Here is a 20,330-nt window from a genome sequence, read left to right on the forward strand (position 1 = left end):
ATTCATTTCCCTCCGTCAGAGAAGGCCCCTGCAGCAGCATACAACATCACCTTCAGTCCAGCAGAGATAACACCCCAGAATGGACTATGTGCTGTTATTCCATGTTTGTTCACTCACCCTGATGACTTCCTTGCTAGCATAGCAATGTGGCTTAAATGCCCTGATGCACGATGTTCTATTAAAGTCGAAACTGACTCTATTTTCCACTCAAGAAATTCCTCTATAGCTCAGGAGGGTTATAGAAGGCGAGTAGCACTACTGGAGACAGACCTGACAAAGAAGAACTGCAGTATGATCATCAACGACATCACTAAGACTGATGACGGAGACTATCAATTAAGACTGTCCGGAAAATTGAACACTGGCAATATAAGTCAATTTACATACCAGACGAAACTGAAAATGGCAGTGAAAGGTACAGCATGACTATTACTGTTAGTTACAGTGACAAGAGTATTACTTTATTGTAATTTGTCATGTACACTTACTGTAACATAAGTACCTCCAGTTTACAAAGCCCAAGATTTCCCCAAGTCTCCCATTTCAAAGTGTTTATTTTTCTAAACCTGTACCAGGATTTCATACTTTCCATGAGTATATGTTTCTGCTGTTTTCTACATTGATACAAAATCCATGTTATAGCGTGACTTAAATGTAAAGGTAAATATCTTTGAGCCGACATGTGCATTTACCATGAATACGGGAACATTGCCTCTAAATGTAAATCATGCTATTGTGCGAATCTTCCACGATCCTGATTGAATTTAGGCCTCAGTCTGTGTTTCTATTTCCTAACTCCAGCTCTGACCCAGAAGCCCTCAGTGTTGACTCCTCCTCTGACAGAGGGAGAACCAGCGACCCTGACCTGCACCGCCCCGGGAATCTGCTCTGGAACTCCTCCTAACATCACATGGACATGGAGAGGGACAGGAGACAACATCACTGAGCTCAGAGACAACACCACCACACAAAGGAGAGAGGATCTGACCCGCGTCACAACAACCCACTTCTCAACATTGACCTTTACACCTTCAGCAGAGCACCACACCACCAAGGTCACGTGCCAAGTGACATTCAAAGGGAACATCACCACTGAGGAGACAGTGACTTTGAATGTGACTCGTAAGTAGCCTACATCATCTGACCTTACTTTGCACAACCCAACAGCTTGTTGTGCTTCAACAGTTATAATTCATGAACATGATAAACTGATTATATACTTTATTTTCTAGATGTGAAGGAACCCAAGATCTCTGGTAGTAACACAGTGAAAGAGGGTGATACTCTGAATCTGTCTTGCTTTGTTGACAGCTACCCACCACCACCATCTATCACCTGGAGTAAGAATGGGACAACAGCTTTGGAACAGAATAACTCTGGACTGGCCTCTCTCACCATCTCGAACATGACAAGAGAACATGCTGGGGAGTATGCGTGTAAAGCTCAACAACTCAACAGGACTCTGACAGCTTCCATTGATGTCACTGTGATGTGTGAGTACAAACAACACAAAATAGCTTGAAACATGTTTACTTTAAATTGTCCATGATATATCTTCCCCCTCTGTCTCTCGTTAGACCATCCTGTGATTCTCAATGCTTCTGGGTGTGTCATCCAGGCAAAGGTCATGACCTGTGTGTGTGTCAGCCAGGGGGTTCCCTTACCTCTCATAGGCTGGCTTAACACTGAGGAGTACTCCCTCACTAAATCAGTGTTGAGGTCCTCAGTGAACACCACCATCAGGATGCATGTCGGAAACCACACCAACACTACTGTGGAGTGTGTCAGCACAAATGAAGTGGGCAGAGTGAGAGAGAAGCTGCAAGTCACCCAAAAAGAGAGCCAAGGAAAGCGAGGAGGTAAAGATATAAGTTGTTACTTTGTTAGAGAGCAACAGCTTCCCTATCCCACCCAATAAGTCTGCAGCATAGAGGAATTACATGTATATGCTTTGAGTGAGAAAATATCATGTTATTATTTCATTTAAAAAGAAAATCAGAGGATACAAAGTATGGTGAGCAACTTCTAAAACCATACATGCTTTGTTCTCTTTATAGAGAAAGTATCTAAAGACATCTTGGCTCTGCTGTTGAACCCACCACTGATTACTGCATTTGTGATTGGTGCAGCCTGCTCATCCACCATCTGTTGTATCATCCTGTGTTTGACAGGGAAATGTAAAAGGTACATGCATTCTGTTACTGAAGTACAGTTAGTGTTATATGAGTGTTGGTGATTGTCTTTAGAAATTCACATTTCCTATCAAGAGTATCAGATATATTGTCAAAAGTTGCAATGCCTTGCACAATGTTATAATGGAGGTGCTTGCTAACCTCTCTAACATATAGTTATTGAGACATTTTATTTATAACATTTTCCCTAGATGCAAAGAGAGGATCCCAAAGGACTCAGACTCCAAAAGCCCTTTAACGAAACTGGAGATGGTGGCATGTGAAGACCAACAGGTGCCGTACCAGTTTCCTTCTTTTTTCAGCTTTACCAACATTCTGTTAGCATTGACAGCATAAACAGATCTGGGACCAGCAAGCTAACAAGACTCCTCACACAGTGCTCTCTGTAATCTACTCCATAGACAAATGCAGGACAGGCTGTGCGGGGCGAACAGACCCCTCTGCAGGTGGTGCTGATGGAGGGAGCTGAAAACACAGGACCCCAGACCAGTGGAGCTGCAGGAAACTCTGCCAAAGGGGAAGAACCTCAAGATGTGCACTACGCCACTATCAACTACTCCCAACTGAAGAAGACTCCTGAGGAGGCAGAGAAGAAGACCACCACCTCAGAGTCAGAGTACGCCAAAATCAAACAAGAGAATAAGAAAGAAGGGTATGAAGGTGGAGGAGAGGGGAGTGGAGTGATGTACGAGGAGGAGAACGAGAATGGTAAGCCAGCAGCAGAGACATATGAGAATACAGAGCTTTACTCCAACATCAAGGCTATTATGGGTGGTGAGTGACACAGCAATTTTCACTAGAAACATGGGGGATAGCATGCAGTATTATATAGCCATGTGTTCCTTTATCATTTTTCTGAATCCAGATTGAATGTTTTATGTTGATACTGGGACTTTTGCTCAACTGAAACTACTGTAGTTTTGGTGTTGTTTCCTCATGTGCTGAAACAAGTTTGAATGTTTTATGATAATACAGAGATGTTGTTTAATAACTGAAACTACTGTAGTTAATAGTTTTGGTAAATGATTTATTTTACAGCCCTGTGTCAGATGGTACTGTATGTATCTGGTGGTTGTACATTTTCAATAAGAATATTTTCTAGTTGTACATAGAAGCAAGTTTTGGTCAAGATTTTATAAAGTTTTTCAAGGAAGAGTCATTTTACTTTTGTAATGACAGTGTTTTGTCACCAAGGGGAAGGACTGACACATATGTGGTTGGGAAAAGTAGAGGTCAAGCCATTTATTTTTTCTTCTCCTTTTTCCTTTCATTTTGCATTTTGATTTGACAAGTGGGTGGGGATATTAGGTAGTATGTGTGGATGTAATCAATATATTTCTGTAAATAGAATACTGATACACGGTTGAAAATGTTGGCAAAATGTCATTCAGAATTCTCATTTTGGGCTAGCCAGAGAGCTCAAATTAAAGAATCAAGAAAAAAAGTACATTATGTTGTTTTCTTTAGACAGCTTGGTTGTTTAGCAACAAAACAGATGTGTACACAACTATGTGGTAAAACAGCTGGGTTGGCTGAGATTGTTGACAACATGTCACATATTTCGTCTCCAATGTTTAAAAATATAAATACATTTGCACAATGAGCACTTGTTGTCTCTCAAATACGGTGTTACAGTTGTTTGGTTAGCTAGGTAGTATTTTTTTGTGTGCCATATTAGCAAATAACACCCCCCAAAAATATGACATTTCAATAACAACATAAAACTAGCTGAAACAAGCCACCTACTATTCGCCAGATGGCAGCTTTGTGTCATTGTTGCTAGATATCTGGCCATCCAGAATCACCACAACATGTGGTCTTCTGCCCCATTGAAGCATGTCTATCGTTTTCATGACATTATCAGCTAACCCATTTATGAGAATATTTTTCTATTCATAAGTGTGCATTATTGCAGTATTGTTTTATATTGAGGCACTACCTCAATCTTTTTTTGTATTTTCATTTGTTTGTTCTCTGAAATCTGTTAAAAGAATGTATAAATGGTACATTTTTCAACTTACCATCTCCACAAATTTCATTCAATAGTAATTATAAGCTACCAATTCAATAAATCAGGAATGGGCAACTTTGATGGGGGTGGAGGCCCCCCCAAAAATCAGGTCTGCATACCCACATCTATACCCACACATGTAGTCAGAGCCAGAGTCAGGGCTCTGACTACATGTGGGTATGCAGCCCTGTGAGCCACTGCGGCCCCCTGTGATGATTTTATTTTTGTGGTGCAATGGTACATTCTGCCACCTAGAGTGTGTTATATGAACAGGAATAAAGCTAAGGTTGGTGATTTATTGCCACCTGCAGAAATATTTGCTTACATGTATAAATCATTGGCTGATCTCTCCTGATTATTCGAATTGAATCATGTAATCCCTCTTTAAAACCTCTTAAGGATCCATTACAATTTTCGCCTAAAACGATTTACCCAAATCTAACTTGATTAATTTGCCGAAATAGGCTTTAAATACAGTAACGGCTAAATAAATATATTCATAGTCACATTCGCTAATGACTTTGGGAAATATGAACCAGTTTTCAAAAGACACTATTGTGTTATACAGTTTTAAATAGTTTTTGTGTACAGAATAAGGAGAACCTGCCCTCAGAATATCTCTCTCGGATTGAAGAGGAGGCAGACCAGTCTTGTCTGTTTGTGATCCATGTTAGCATGTTGCGAATTTGGGCAGACCAGTAGTACAATTGAAGGCAGGGAAGGGCAAGAACACCCTTTTTTAATTGCCCCCATATAAATGTGGTTAGTTGGTTTGAAAAAGGAAACTGGGAGATAGCTTGGGAGCATCTGAAAAAACTAGTTAAATCTAAGGAGGATGTTCATACGGATGACATTGATTCTTCGACTAAGATAATTAGGAGGAAGATCCAGGTTTGGAGATCGTTCTGATTCGATCCAGGAGTGGAAGAAACTTTACATTGAAAAGGCAATTCAGATCTGGTGTTACAAAGATCCCAAGGTATTGAAACCCCTGTGTCTTCCATTGGAATGGACAGTGTCTTCATAGAGCTGCTGAGTGTAAGATTAAGAGGGCAAACAGTGGATTAGTTCAAATGTATCTTATATTCTAAAAACTTGCCATACTGAGCAATTGTGTCTAAAATGGGAGGGATTTCTCAGGGTTGGATATGTAGAGCAAGACATCATACGCGTAGAGTGAAATCTTGTGCTGCAGGCCGCCTGCAGAAACACCCATAATACTTGGATTGCTCCTTATCAACTCTGCCAAAGGCTCCGCCCCCAACAAGTAGTGTGGACAGCGAGCATCCTAGTCTTGTGCCACTTCCTAAATAATTTAGACCATTAGTAGTCACCATGGCATTTGGATGAGAGTATAGGGACATAATCCATTTAATAAAGTTTGGGCCCATATTGAAATAATGTACCCCTCCCAATCCACGAGGTACTGCAGGCCCCTCACCCTGCGTCTAGAGTCCAAGATACCATGTACCCCCGGGGGCCCCTCGATGTCCAGAGGGGGGCGGAGGGACCTCCGATACCTCACCTTCCTGCAGGGGACCAGCATGTTATGTTATGTTATGTGGTATCATAACAGATGGTATCATATCGTATTGTACCACCTACATTACACCACGCTACACCATGCCATCCAACTCTACATGTCAGTCATATCCTTACCTCCACCCTCTCTTCAGACGCCCCTGTCCTTCTGGAAGAGTCCAAGTGCACAGTGGTGAGGGAGGGAGTCCAGTGTGTTTGCATGGCTACGGGTAACCCTGAGCCCATCATCGAGTTCTACCTCCCCGACAAGAACATCACCATCAACGACACGGACGGCCGCTACAACTACTACACGCACACGGACGGCCACACGTCCACGGGCATGATAAAACTACGGGAGAAGGGCGAGCGCCTGGGCAACGGTGCTGTCAATGTGCACTGCAGCATCAGCAACATATACGGGTCGGAGAGCTTTCATCTGGAGTTACAGCAGGAGAGTGAGTACACAAGTTCAGGTTTATGGTTAAACACAGAAACAAACGCATACAATTAAAATGCTACACGTTGTATAGCCAAGCATACATGAGAGATTGAACTGAAATCAGAAGTGTAGTACCTTTTATATGATATCTAGATTGACTGTATAAGTAAGAGCATAAACTGGCTACCCCATTGGCTTGATATGGCAATGGCATTATCTTGAATGTAAATACGTTATAGTACCAGGACCTAGCTAAACAGTATTTTATGTTTCTATATTGTCTTCAATATGATGTTCTTGTCCGATGTTAGAGAAGTACATGATGGCAGTGATTGTTGGCACCATCGGTGGAGTGGCTGTCATCGCCTTCATCATCGCAGCAGTGAGATATGTGGGCCATAACAACAAGAAGTGAGTATCCACCCTTCACTAACTGTGACAGGGGTCGATGCGAGTTACAGGTACAGGTCATTTCCTGTTTGAATCGACGATAAGGAAACACTTCAGCCTCGCCATCCATTCTAAAACACCTCTGTGTATTCATGAGTGAATGATTGATCGATGAACGGACTTGAGAATCATTAGTCATAAGTTATGCTAACGCCAGAGCGAGTTCAATTAATTTGCCATCCCTAGTCCCATTTCTGGAATCCTCTGAGATGGAGATCCAAAATGGCTGCCTTGTGGATTGGGTTAGCAAGCCAGACTAACCGTAGCCTATAGTTTGCAGGCTCAATTCCCTGCTTTGTACCCTTGACCTGCTATGCTAAAAATACAGCCACGGTAGCCTACTTAACTAAGGTGCTTCAGCATTATACCAATACATCACATTCCGACAAAAGCTTTTACTGAAAGTCGCTCCAAGAGAGGGTGTCAGCTCAACCGCAACTAAACCCATGAACCAATAACCACAACCATGAACGTCGACCACAACCATGAACCATGGGCCTGTAGATTATTAACTGCGTTGGGAAGCAGGCCCTTGTTTTAAAATGGATGCCCAGGCTTGGAGTGTCGCCCTGAGTTAGTTAGTGGCCATGAGACCGAGTCTGATCTTGTGACTCCACCCCCCAGAGAGAATGGCAACCCTGGGCAGGACCTGGTCTCTAAACTGGAGAAACAAGCGTTGTACTACAGCACAGTCAAGAAGGACAAACAATGTCTGAGGAAGAAAGTGGTGAGACATGTTGATGATGATGACTATAATGATGATAATGACCATTCTCAGATCTGTCTTAAACGTGAGAATGATAGCTTACCCGTTGCTGATACTGAAACTATACTATACCCATTCAATTCATGTCCTATATTTGATGTAAAGTAAGGTTCATTCCATGGAGATATTCATAAATAATCAAAAACCTATATGACCTCTTATGTTAAAGAGAAAATGTAAACTTCCCCAGTCAACTACTGGCCTAGCCTGAGAATCCCAGTACCACTATAGCTATCTATCACAGTACCACTGGTGTAGCTGCCACCATAGCCTTTCCAGACATCTGTTTTCTGCTTCATCGCTTCTCTGCGTTCTTCTGTCTCTGTTTTCTCTTCCCTTACTCTTGCACAGCTTAAGACAGAGCTTCTGGGCTCAAAGTTTAACTCCATTCTAGAGGAGAGCACGGTAAGGTTCCTAAACAACCCAGTCCCAATCCCAACTCCAAGTCTCAGTGGTAGACAGCATCCCTCACACATCACAGACAGCAAAATTATACGATGGCCCAAATTTGGCCCTAATCTACAATATTACGACCATTTTACCCAGTTAACCACTTGGTGTTACGGTCCTGAAGTGGATCTGTAGCATGAAATGTCCAGACCTTGCCTGGCAATGTGGCCCATATTCAGACCAAAAGTAACTATGGGAAGTTGTTAGGGCCACATAACTCAAGCCAGAGATGGCCCATAAGCAAAGTGCCAACCCTCCCCCAGTTCGCATCTCATACATTTGGACCAGATCTGGGCCATATGACTCATTGTGGTGCCAGAACTGAGCCACATTGTATGTGTCACAAAACAACCAGATCTGGCCCACAGTCGTCTGCTGTCTGAGATCAGCTTCCATGTGCTCTATTGCCTTTGATTTCCAGTACTACTGTTGCACGGCTGCCTCGATACTAACAGGATATGCTAAACCGCCTCAATCTCCTTGTTTTACGCCTCTGCTCACCAGTAACTACTAACCCTCCTTTCTCCTCTCTCAATGTCTGTCATGTTATCCCTTTATACTCTGAATGTTCTGAGGTGTCAATGGCATTGGTGGCACTGTGCTGATATAACCTGTGATTCTGAATGGGCCTTCTCTCTTTCCGTATCTTCAACAGGGAGAAGACGGGGATTATCAACCTGTGGGCTCTATGGCAGACCTGGAGAGGCAAGAGCTGAATTACGCCGCCCTGCAGTTTCTCGGGGGGCGCTCCAGGGATGGGGGGGCCTCAGGGAGGGGGGATGACGGCAGCGACTACACCGAGATCAAGGCCAAATGAATCGCGATCCTTCCCTGACCCATCGTCACCGCGGGACACAGTGGCAGCCATGTTGTCGCCCCCCTCCTCACGTCATTCGCCCCCTCTTCAAACGTCTTCCCCCCTCCCCCGTAGACTCCACCCCCAACCTTCACCGTCACACCAAGAACTCCCACCGTCTCCGCCCGTCCCTGAATCATCTCAAATGACGTCCCCGTTAGTCGACCCCCAAGCCTCCAAGGGGAACCCCAGTCACATCTCGCCACCCAGGACTGCTGGTAGCTACTTGCAGGGTCAGAACACGGCCCAGTGGACAATGTAAAAAGATCTTTGTATTATCAGCAGCTGTCGGTCTCCAGGCTCTTACTCTATTGTTCATAGTCAAACAATTCCCTCACAACAGGTGCAATGCGTTAGTTACTGTACTGTATCATCTAGATTCAATGTTGCTATTTCCATCTCTACACCATTAATTGTTGGCATTGCTTTTCTGGGGCTCCCCTTCTGTATGTCACCCTATATCATACTCATAGCTAGCCTGGTTAAACCAGATTGAACGCTGAGCTCACCAGTTTTCCTGTGAAACGCAGCGCAATCAGTTTGGATACCAGGCTAACTGTCTAGATCCATCCGTTATAGTTCTTCTCCACTGTGTCCGCTGCCAGTCGAAGTGTCAGGGAAAGGGGTGTGTTTTGTGCTTTTTCTTTTCTTATCTCTATTTCTGACCCTGGATCTGGAGGAAATGAGGGATCTCTTCTCTCTTCCTGATCCAGTGGTTGTCAACGCTGACCAGTGTTCAACAAACGTTAGGCCTGATACACATCCAATTGAAGCCTGTCATCTTCATCTCACATATTCTGTTCCAACATATAGTTCAATAGTGATGTGTGCTGTGACTCTGTGGCTTTTGATGATGATGAGAAATGAATATTTCTTTGATTTTATATAAAGAGAGAAAATTGATACTCTTACAGGTTTGTGGAGCCTCGAACACAAGGTTCTGCTCGTGCAAGAAGTGGCCTGAATATTTTTGTTTTTATGCATTATAAGCACTGATTGCATTGTGTTTTGCTCTTGTGGAAATATGCCGGGGTAACACAGAATGTTCTATTTATTCCGTTGCCCATGATTTAATTACTAGTATTTTTGGACGATGTTTTGCTAAGGGTAAGTGTTAACTTATCCTTAAATGGGAACCAATGGATTAGAATACATTTTTGGATCAATCTGGCATACATGACTCCACTGTAACACTCGCACAGCAGGACAAAATGTATCTCGTTGAGACAATGTGTGTGTGTGTGTATGTAAACAGTGCTGAAAGATCAGCGAACACTGATCACTGTGGGTGTTTCAAAAGATCACTTTACCTGAGACCGCTTCTCACAAAATGTCTACTTCAATGGTTGTGAAGTGTGAAATCGATGCCTAATCCTATAGGGTTGTATCAGAGGAGGCATTTGAGTGGCACAACATTGAAGTTGTTATACCAGTTGGTTGTGCTATTCAAACATACTTGATCAACTCATGTAATGTAATCTCCAAGCTCACTAATGGCAACACTAGATAACAATGACTGTTAATACAATATTAATAAGCTGCATATGGATGGGTAAAAAGATACTAGTATACATTATGTAAATAAATACCCTGCATGACTATTATGCTGTCAGCCATATGTGTAGATACACTACGGTATGTACATGTTCACTATTGCAACAATGGTTTACACAGGCAAGTCGGATACAGGTTCGGTAACACTTTAACTGACTTCTCTGTCATAAGGGTGACATAACGCTGTCATAACATAACACATGTCATTTTCGGTCATGAAAACTGATGTCAAAATACTGACAACCCTTTACACTGTCATGACACAAATGGGTATTTATGTAAATTAGTTGGCTAGCGGTATGCTAAGCCAATAACCTGACTGAAGCAAAGATTTGTGCCATGACGGTGTCAAGCTTATGTCAGCTGTCATGACTGTTTAATAACATATTTTATGTCATTGTTCTGACATGGTTAAGTCACTAGACCTAATGGCGGAGCGTTCAAGATGTGTTGCCCAACATTGAGACATGCCAATATGGACATCCGTTTAGTAACACTTACTGTCGTCAGTTCTCTTGAACGCCTCATGGGGGGGTTTATTTCTTTCTAAACCTGGGAACAAAATGGAGAAGCGTTGTTCATGTCTTCTCTAATTTGTTTGTCACATAGTGTGTTGTAAAGCAGATTTGTACTTTCTTTACTTTGTGGTATTCATTATTATTATTGTGATGATTTTTTTTTTATATCTTTGACACAATAATTCCGATCAGAATTCTGCAATCCTTCTGCAAATTAGCACTGTTATTACTTAATGACAATAAGAGCTCTATGATGATGTTTGATCATTCTCTTTCTTTTACAAGTCTGTCCCGCCTCAAGCAAAGCCATCTTTCTTTGGGTCCAAACAACAAATAAATCAAGTAAACAACAGAGAATGTGACCAGTTCAGTTTGTTATCTATATAGTTGATATGTTTTCTCATACCCAAAACAGTATGGAAAATACACCCTGAACACATTCTATATCTCCATGTATTAGTATGACTTCATTGATACAGTATGTAACAGTTATTCCCCCCACACAATGAAACAAAGTACTATCTTCGGTTCACCCTTTTGCTATTTAAGTCACAGAAACACTGTTAACTGACATGATTTTAGAGCCAATTTGTGCAGTACTGAAAGAAGTAGAATAAAGGAAGCAGCTACAGTATGTTGCACCCTGTTTATTTAAGATTGATATAAGAACAAATTCTTATTTTCAATGACGGCCTAGGAAAAGTTGGTTAACTGCCTGTTCAGGGGTAGAACGACAGATTTGTACCTTGTCAGCAAAGGGGTTTGAACTTGCAACCTTCCGATTACTAGTCCAACGCGCTAACCACTAGGCTACCCTGCCGCCCCGGGGGCAGCCTATATCACTTTATTGGTCAGTTGCACACAAGGTCCAACCAAAATTTGACTTCCTTTTTTAAGCCAACCCCTCCGCAAGACACACATACATACACATACAGACATATTTTGGAGAGGTGTGGGGGGGCTGCCACAATTTGCGGCAGGTTGATATTTACAGAATAGAGCGAATTTCGCTAGATGGGTCAGCTGCAGAGATGTGTAGTGTTAATTTGAGGTTAGGTTAAGTATTAGGGTTAACTGTGTGGTTAAGGTTAGGGTTAAGTCGGTTTAAATCACATTTTATGACTTTTGGCCATTTCAGCTAGTGACCACTCTGCAGAGCTGCCTCGAGAACGAGATTCAGGCCAAAAACACTAACCTGCCACTGGGTGCTGTTGTGGGGGGTTGCTCAAGGGCACGAAATGGCATCAAATATTTGATACCAGCAACCCTCCAGTTGCCAGCTCACTTCACAAAATACTTTTTCCTCATCGGATCTGGAGTTCGTTTGCTGGTTTGCCTCTCTAACCGCTAGGCTACATTCTCTGGTTGCACATTTCAGTTAGCCAAACGGAACTTAAAGTTGTCCTTGATTATAATTTACCTCGCTCAGACAGTCCTACCTTGCATAACCTGTTGATAAAAAAATCTAAATATAACAGTGATAAGCATTTCATTGGCACCTGACCTTATGCCATATGTCCCCCTGTAATGAAACTGTGGGATTGGAATGTTTTTTTACCATTTACAAGCACTGGTCAGATAGACAAGGAGGGCCACATTAAGGCTGAGGAACAGATCAACAATTATCAAAGGATAGACTGCAATGTCTCTATTCTCTGGCCCAGGGATATCTATGGGAAGTGATTAGAATTAATTGGTACGAAAACACTTTGTTTAATTGGTACAACACTATTCTACTTTAGCTCTACTCTTTACCCCACCAGCCAGGTTTCCATCCAATTGGCGACAGATTTTCATGCAGAATAAAATGTGCACGTTTCCACCAAACTGACTTGCTGCAGATATACTGCTATTTCTCGCATAATACATTTTTACCGACACAAAAATATCCCACCATGTGGAACGAACAAATGATCTGTCTGCATTTAGAAAATTGTATCATCGAAACTTCCTGGTTCCATCACTTTACCAGCATAAACATTGTGAATGGATAAGTGACCAAAAGTAAGTGGACGCCTGCTCATCGAAAGTCTCATTCCAAAATCATGGGCATTATTATGGAGTTGGTCCCCCTTTTGCTGCTGTAACAGCCTCCACACCAGCCTCCACCTCTGGGAAGGCTGTTTACTAGATGTTGGAACATTGCTGCAGGGATTGCTTCCATTCAGCCACCGGCCTGTTTCACAGTCGGCGTTCCAATTCATCCCAAAGGTGTTTGGCTCTGTGCGGGCCAGTAAAGTTCTTCCACACCGATCTCGACAAATCATTTCTATTTGGACCTCGCTTTGTGCACGTGGGCATTGTCATGCTGAAACAGGAAAGGGCCTTCCCCAAACTGTTGCCACAAAGATGGAAGCACAGAATCGTCTAGAATGTCATTGTATGCTGTAGCCTCAAGATTTCCCTTCACTGGAACTAAGGTGCCTAGTCCGAATCATGAAACAATGTGTTTTATAAAGAAGTGCTTTTAAAAAACTATAGTTTATTAAACTCTGCATAAACTGAGTATAAACAACATATACAGTGCATTCGGAAAGTATTCAGACCCCTTGACTTTTTCCACATTTTGTACATTACAGCCTTATTCTAAAATGTATAAAATCGTTTTTTTCATCAGTCTACACACTATACCCCATACTGACAAAACAAAAACTGCTTTTTAGACATTTTGGGAAATGTATAGAAAAAAGAAAACAAATGTTAAATGTACATTCAGACCCTTTACTCAGTACTTTGTTTAAATCAAATCAAATGTTAGTTGTTACATGCGACCTTACAGTGAAATGCTTCCAAGCCCTTAACCAAAAATGCAGTTGTAAGAAAAATACCTACAAAAATAAGAAATAAATGCATCAAATAATTAAAGAGCAGCAGTAAAATAACAATAGCGAGGCTATATACAGGGGGTACCGGTACAGAGACAATGTGCAGGGGGACCGGTTGGTCGAGGTAATATGTACATGTAGATAGAGTTATTAAAGTGACTATGCATAGATAATAAGCAGAGAGTAGTAGCTGTTTAAAAGCCTCTTGGACCTAGACTTGGCACTCCGGTACCGCTTGCTGTGCGGTAGCAGAGAGAACAGTCTATGACTAGGGTGGCTGGTGTAATTGACAATTTTTAGGGCCTTCCTCTGATACTGCCTGGTATCGAGGTCCTGGATGGCAGGATGCTTTGCCCCAGTGATGTACTGGGCCGTACGCACTACCCTCTGTAGTGCCTTGCGGTCGGAGGCAGTTGCCATACCAGGCAGTGATGCAAACAGTTAAGATGCTCTTGGTGGTGCAGCTGTATATCATTTTGAGGATCTGAGGACCCATGCCAAATCTTTTCAGTCCCCTGAGGGGAAATAGGTTTTGTCGTGCCCTCTTCACGACAAAACTTGGATCATGTTAGTTTGTTGGTGATGTGGACACCAAGGAACTTGAAGATTTAAACCTGCTCCACTACAGCCCCGATAATGGGGGCGTGCTCGGCCCTCCTTTTCCTGTGGTCCATAATCATCTGCTTTGTCTTGATCACGTTGAGGGAGAGGTTGTTGTCCTGGCACCACAAGGCCAGGTCTCTGACCTCCTCCCTCTAATCTGTCACATCGTTGTCGGTGATGAGGCCTGCCACTGAGGTGCACCCGTGTTGAGGATCAAGATAGCGAATGTGTTGTTACCTACCCTAACTACCTGGAGGCAGCCTGTCAGGAAGTCCAGGATCCAGTTGCAGAGGGAGGTGTTTAGTCCCAGGGTCCTTAGCTTAGTAATGAGCTTTGAGGGCACTATGGTGTGAAACGCTGAGCCGTCGTCAATGAATAGCATTTTTCACATAGGTGTTCCTTTTGTCAATGTGTGAAAGGGCAGTGTGGAGTGCAATAGAGATTGCATCATCCGTGGATCTGTTGGGGCGGTATGCAAATTAGAGTGGGTCTAGGGTTTCTGGGATAATGGTGTTAATGTGAGCCATGACCAGCCTTTCACAGCACTTCATGGCTACAGACGTGAGTGCTACGGGTCGGTAGTCTTTTAGGCAGGGTACCTTAGTGTTATTGGACACAGGGACTATGGTGGTCCGCTTGAAACATGTTGGTATTACAGACTCAGACAGGGAGAGGTTGAAAATGTCAGAGAAGACACTTGCCAGTTGGTCAGCGCATGCTCAGACAACACGTCCTGGTAATCCGTCTGGCCCTGCGGTCTTGTGAATGTTGACCTGTTTAAAGGTCCTACTCACATCGGCTAGGGAGAGCGTGATCACACAGTCGTCTGGAACAGCTGATGCTCTCATGCATGTTTCAGTGTTACTTGCCTTGAAGCGAGCATAGAAGTAATTTAGCTAATCTGCTAGGCTTGTGTCACTGGACAGCTCGCTGCGGTGCTTCCCTTTGTAGTCTGTAATAGTTTGCAAGCCCTGCCACATCTGAAGAGCGTTGGAGCCGGTGTAGTACGATTCGATCTTAGTCCTGTGGGGACGATGTCATCTATGCACTTATTGATGAAGCCAGTGACTGATGTGGTGTACACCTCAATGACATCAGAAGAATCCCGCAACATATTCCAATCTGTGCTATCAAAACAGTCCTGTAGCTTAGCATCTGCTTATTCTGACCACTTTTCTATTGACTGGGTCACCGGTGCTTTGTGCTTTAGTTTTTACTTGTAAGCAGGAATCAGGAGGATATAATTATTGTCAGATTTGCCAAATGGAGGGCGAGGGAGAGCTTTATTCGCGTCTCTGTGTGTGGAGTAAAGGTGGTCTCAGGCGAGCAAAGCCTTGAAACTTCCTTAGATATCGTGCACCAGCTGTTGTTTACAAATATACATAGACCGCCACCCCTTGTCTTACCAGAGGCTGCTGTTCTTTCCTGCCGATACAGTGTATAACCCGCCAGCTGTATGTTATTCATGTCGTCGTTCAGCCACAAATCGGTGGAACATACGATATTACACTTTTTAATACCCTTGGGTAGGATATACTTTCTTATAGTTTGTCCACTTTATTATCCAACAATTGTACGTTGGCCAATAGTACCGATGGTAAAGGCAGGTTAACCACTCATCGCCGGAAACTTACAAGGCACCCCGACCTCCTTCTGCAATATCTCCGTCTCTTGACGGGATGACGGGATGAGGGCCTTGTCGGGTGTCTGGAGTAAATCCATCTCGTCCGCCTCATTATAGAAAAATTATTTGTCCATTTCAAGGTGAGTAATCGCTGTTCTGATGTCCAGAAGCTCTTTTCGGTCATAAGAGATGGTAGTAGCAACATAATGTACAAAATAAGTTACAAACAATGTGAAAAAACAAACATAATAGCATGGTTGGTTAAGAGCCCATAAAACGGCAGCCATCCCCTCCGGCGCCATCTGATAAGCACCTTTTACAACGATTACAGCCTAGTCTTCTTGGGTATGAAGCTACTGTCACGTCCTGACCTTAGTTCCTTTTTCATGTCTCTATTTTAGGTTGGTCAGGGCGTGATTTGGGGTGGGCATTCTATGTTTTGTTCTTGTGTTTTTATTTCTATGTGTTTGGCCTGGTATGGTTCCCAATCAGAGGCAGCTGTCAATCGTTGTCTCTGATTGAGAACCATACTTAGGTAGCCTGTTTTCCCACTTTTGTTTGTGGGTGGTTATTTTCCGTTTCAGTGTTTTCACACATGTTTTGATTTTCCTTTATTCTCTCGTTCGTTTGTTTTCTGTGTTCAGTGTAATAAATATGACGAACACTTACCACGCTGCATATTGGTCTGATATTTCATACTCCTCGCTAGAGGAAGAAGAAAACCGTTAGAGCTACAAGGTTGACACATCTCTAAATGGGGAGTTTCTCACGTTCTTCTCTGTAGAGCCTCACAAGCTCTGTCAGGTTGGATGGGGAGCGTCGCTGCACAGCTATTTTAGGGTTTCTCCAGAGATGTTAGATCAGGTTCAAGTCAGGGCTCTGGCTGGGTCACTCAGGGACATTCAGAAACTTGTCACGAAGCCACTCCTCTGTTGTCTTGGCTGTGTGCCCAGCGTCATTGTACTGTTGGAAGGTGAACCTTCCCGCCAGTCTGACATCCTAAGCGCTCTGTAGTAGGTTTTCATCAAGGATCTCTCTGTAGTTTGATCCATTCATCTTTCCCTCGATCCTGACTAGTCTCACAGTCCCTGCCGCTAAAATACGTCCCCACAGCATGATGCTCTTACAACCATGCTATCCTCCAGAAGTTAAATCTGGATTTCATCAGACTAGAGAATCTTGTTTCTCATGGTCTGAGAGTTGTTTAGGTTTCTGGTCACCTCCCTGACCAAGGCCCTTCTCCCCAGATTGCTCAGTTTGGCTGGGTGGACAGCTCTAGGTAGTCATGGTGTTTCCAAACTTCTTCCATTTAAGAATGATGTAGTCCACTGAGTTCTTTGGGACCTTCAATGCTGCATACATCTTTTGGTACCCTTCCCCAGATCTGTGCCTTGAAACAATCCTGTCTCGGAGCTCTACAATCAATTCCTTCGACCTCATGGCTTAGTTTTGCTCTGACTTGCGCGATCAACTGTGGGACCTTATATAGACAGGTGTGTGCCTTTCCAAATCATGTCCAATCAATTTAATTTACCACAGGTGGACTCCAATCAAGTTGTAGAAACATCTCAAGGATGATCAATGGAAACAGGATGCACCGGATCTCAATTTCGAGTCTCATAGCAAAGGGTCTGAATACTTATGTAAATAAGGTACTTCTGTTTAGTTTATAATACATGAGCAAACATTGATAAAAACATTTTTTTTGCCTTTCTCATTGTGGGGTATTGTGTGTAGATGTATGAGTTTTAAAATGTATTTCATCCTTTTTTAGAATAAGGCTGTAATGTAACAAAATGTGGAAAAGGCTAAGGGGTCTGAATACTTTCCAAAGGCACTGTATATTTCAAGGAACATGGTGTAGAGTTTAAGTGTAAGTTTTTCGGGGAAGTAACACCCGACCTAACAAATAAAAAATATCACAGTCACAAAGTGTGAAGATGAAGTAAACTATTTATGACTACACGCACTTCCATTACAACTACACAAATTGACACGGAAATTCATCTGACAGTTTACACATTACTGATACTTTATCAGGCATTGTTGCAACAAATTCCTTCCATTTCAGGCTGTGATCAGTTGCATTATTACCATGTCTTCTTGCTATTAAGTCAACATAATGTAACGGTGAAAGAATCATCACTCTTCATAAGTGGGTCTTATATGTCTGCATACTTAAAAGATTGTGGTATAAAACCATCACAAAAATATATTGAACACAACCCAGTAGCCTCTAACGTTGATAATAAAGGGATAACCTAGTCAGTTGCACAGCTGAACGCATTCAACCGAAATGTGTCTTCTGCATTTAACCCTACCCTGCATATTCTTACCCTTTGCCGGCCCCTTAGATTCAAACCAGCAAACTTTCGGTTACTGGCCCAACACTCTTAACTGCTAGGCTACCTTCCGCCCACGTCAAGGTCGTTGTAATTAGGAGACCAAGGCGCAGTGTGAAAAGCATACATTCTTCTTTTAATGAAGAAAGAACACTGAACAAACTAACAAAGTAACAAAACAAACCGTGAAGCTAATATGAAAAGTGCAGACAGGCAACTAAACATAGAATAAGATCCCACAAAATACTCAAGGAATACGGCTACCTAAATATGGTCCCCAATCAGAGACAACAATAAACAGATGCCTCTGATTGGGAACCAATTCAGGCCACCATAGACCTACATATACCTAGACTTACAAAAACCCTCGATATACAAAAACCCCTAGACAATACAAAAACTAACATACCCACCCTAGTCACACCCTGACCAAAATAAGAAAGAAAACAAAGACAACTAAGGTCAGGGCGTGACAGTCCATAATAAGTGCATTTAGCACACTATACTTACTATAGTTACTATGTCAGTTACTGCAGAATATGGCAGTACCCTTTTTGCAGCAGATCTATCATATTGGGTACAGGGCTTCATTTCTCAGACCACAGAGGGCATCAATAACAGTGAGACTATTGCCATCTTATCTCTATCCAATGCAAGGCATTCTCCATGTAATTCACATGCACATGTTTCAAACAGCCAATCTTGAAATATGTACACATTTTCTTATAGAAATCTTATAGAAACTTTCTTATGAAATAAAGCTGCATCTGAATATACAAGGCAAGGGGATTGCAGTGTTGATCAAGGCTGGTTGATAGGTGTGGATTGATGGGGTTTGATGGGTTGGTTGATGTGCTTGGGTTGATTAGGGTCTAGATACAGTACAGTATGGCTGGGTGGTATGTGTGGATTGGTGGGGTTTGATGGGTTGGTTGATGTGTTTGGGTTGATTATGGTCTAGATACAGTACAGTATGGCTGGGTGGTATGTGTGGATTGGTGGGGTTTGATGGGTTGGTTGATGTGCTTGGGTTGATTAGGGTCTAGATACAGTACAGTATGGCTGGGTGGTATGTGTGGATTGGTGGGGTTTGATGGGTTGGTTGATGTGCTTGGGTTGATTAGGGTCTAGATACAGTACAGTATGGCTGGGTGGTATGTGTGGATTGGTGGGGTTTGATGGGTTGGTTGATGTGTTTGGGTTGATTATGGTCTAGATACAGTACAGTATAGCTGGATGGTATGCAGTACAGAGGGACTTCCTGGATTGCAGCACCAGGTTAGAGGGAGGAGTAACAGACTGGGGACATGAAGTGACAGTTCACACCCATCAGAGACTCACACAGGGCTCACAGTCAACAGGAAGAGAGAGCACACAGAGAGAGGTAATGTGCTGATTCAGTCTTATTCTCTGCATGGATCAAAAGACAAGCTATTGAACAATTATATATTTTTGTCTCGTTACATTGAATGACTGTTAAAACTTAATTATGACTATGTAATGTAATGGTAATATTATTCATTTAGGGCATTACAACACATTCCTTCATAAGGCTTTAAACAGCATAGGAATACATATTTATGAATGCAGTTAAATATATTTATGAGCAATTGTGAAGAAGGCATTCATATGAACCTTGAGCATAAATGTTTCTTTGACATCCTCTTAAGGCATTACAGAAAAATACATCTTAGTTGAATAAAAGTGTTAAGAAGGTTGTTATGAATGCAACTGTAGCACTCATAAAGGTGTAATTAAATATTAATATCCAATGTGTATTGCTATATGTTGTTATTATCACAACACCATTTCATATTGTATTTCACACTCGTCTCCTGCTCCATAACAGTAGACACAGACAGAGATAGTGACCATTAGACATAGAGGAGAAAGAGGAGAGACCCCGGTGTTGTGGTTGATTCATCGAGGCAGTAGAGGCAGGATGTGGGTCCTCATCTGGGCAGCTCTACTTCTCTCTCTGACAGAGAGAACCACATGCCAAAGTAAGTTTCCTTTTACCACTACTATTGTTAATATACATATGACACACATCCCAACAGATACTGTCACATGATTTTTTTTTACAAACAAGTGAAGTAGTATCAGTGCTTCTTGTATTACTCATGACTATATTCATTTCCCTCCGTCAGAGAAGGCCCTTGCAGCAGCATACAAC

General features: G+C 42.5%; 2 protein-coding genes across 2 annotated transcripts; both read left to right on the forward strand.

Annotated features, from left to right (window-relative positions):
- Positions 1 to 4,141, forward strand: LOC118939544 (sialic acid-binding Ig-like lectin 5). The gene is made up of 7 exons (XM_036947069.1): positions 1 to 415; positions 802 to 1,122; positions 1,233 to 1,493; positions 1,578 to 1,859; positions 2,058 to 2,184; positions 2,384 to 2,465; positions 2,594 to 4,141. The coding sequence occupies exons 1-7, from the start codon at positions 145 to 147 to the stop codon at positions 2,972 to 2,974; spliced, it is 1,725 nt and encodes a 574-aa protein (XP_036802964.1). The 5' UTR covers positions 1 to 144; the 3' UTR covers positions 2,975 to 4,141.
- A 1,716-nt stretch (positions 4,142 to 5,857) lies between these two features.
- LOC118939545 lies at positions 5,858 to 11,117 on the forward strand. The gene is made up of 5 exons (XM_036947081.1): positions 5,858 to 6,182; positions 6,478 to 6,577; positions 7,241 to 7,343; positions 7,734 to 7,787; positions 8,488 to 11,117. The coding sequence occupies exons 1-5, from the start codon at positions 5,945 to 5,947 to the stop codon at positions 8,647 to 8,649; spliced, it is 657 nt and encodes a 218-aa protein (XP_036802976.1). The 5' UTR covers positions 5,858 to 5,944; the 3' UTR covers positions 8,650 to 11,117.
- Positions 11,118 to 20,330: the final 9,213 nt, after the last annotated feature.

Source organism: Oncorhynchus mykiss, chromosome 2, assembly GCF_013265735.2.
Source record: "Oncorhynchus mykiss isolate Arlee chromosome 2, USDA_OmykA_1.1, whole genome shotgun sequence".
Classification (NCBI taxonomy): domain Eukaryota; kingdom Metazoa; phylum Chordata; class Actinopteri; order Salmoniformes; family Salmonidae; genus Oncorhynchus; species Oncorhynchus mykiss.

Bases quoted from the DNA above. Each gene is read 5' to 3' on its own strand.
- LOC118939544 (XM_036947069.1), top strand. From the start codon at position 145: ATGTGGCTTAAATGCCCTGATGCACGATGTTCTATTAAAGTCGAAACT. The intron at 416-801 runs GTACAGCATGAC...TCCTAACTCCAG, and splicing joins ACTGAAAATGGCAGTGAAAG to CTCTGACCCAGAAGCCCTCA. The intron at 1,123-1,232 runs GTAAGTAGCCTA...TTTATTTTCTAG, and splicing joins AGTGACTTTGAATGTGACTC to ATGTGAAGGAACCCAAGATC.
- LOC118939545 (XM_036947081.1), top strand. From the start codon at position 5,945: ATGGCTACGGGTAACCCTGAGCCCATCATCGAGTTCTACCTCCCCGAC. The intron at 7,344-7,733 runs GTGAGACATGTT...ACTCTTGCACAG, and splicing joins AATGTCTGAGGAAGAAAGTG to CTTAAGACAGAGCTTCTGGG. The intron at 7,788-8,487 runs GTAAGGTTCCTA...TATCTTCAACAG, and splicing joins CCATTCTAGAGGAGAGCACG to GGAGAAGACGGGGATTATCA.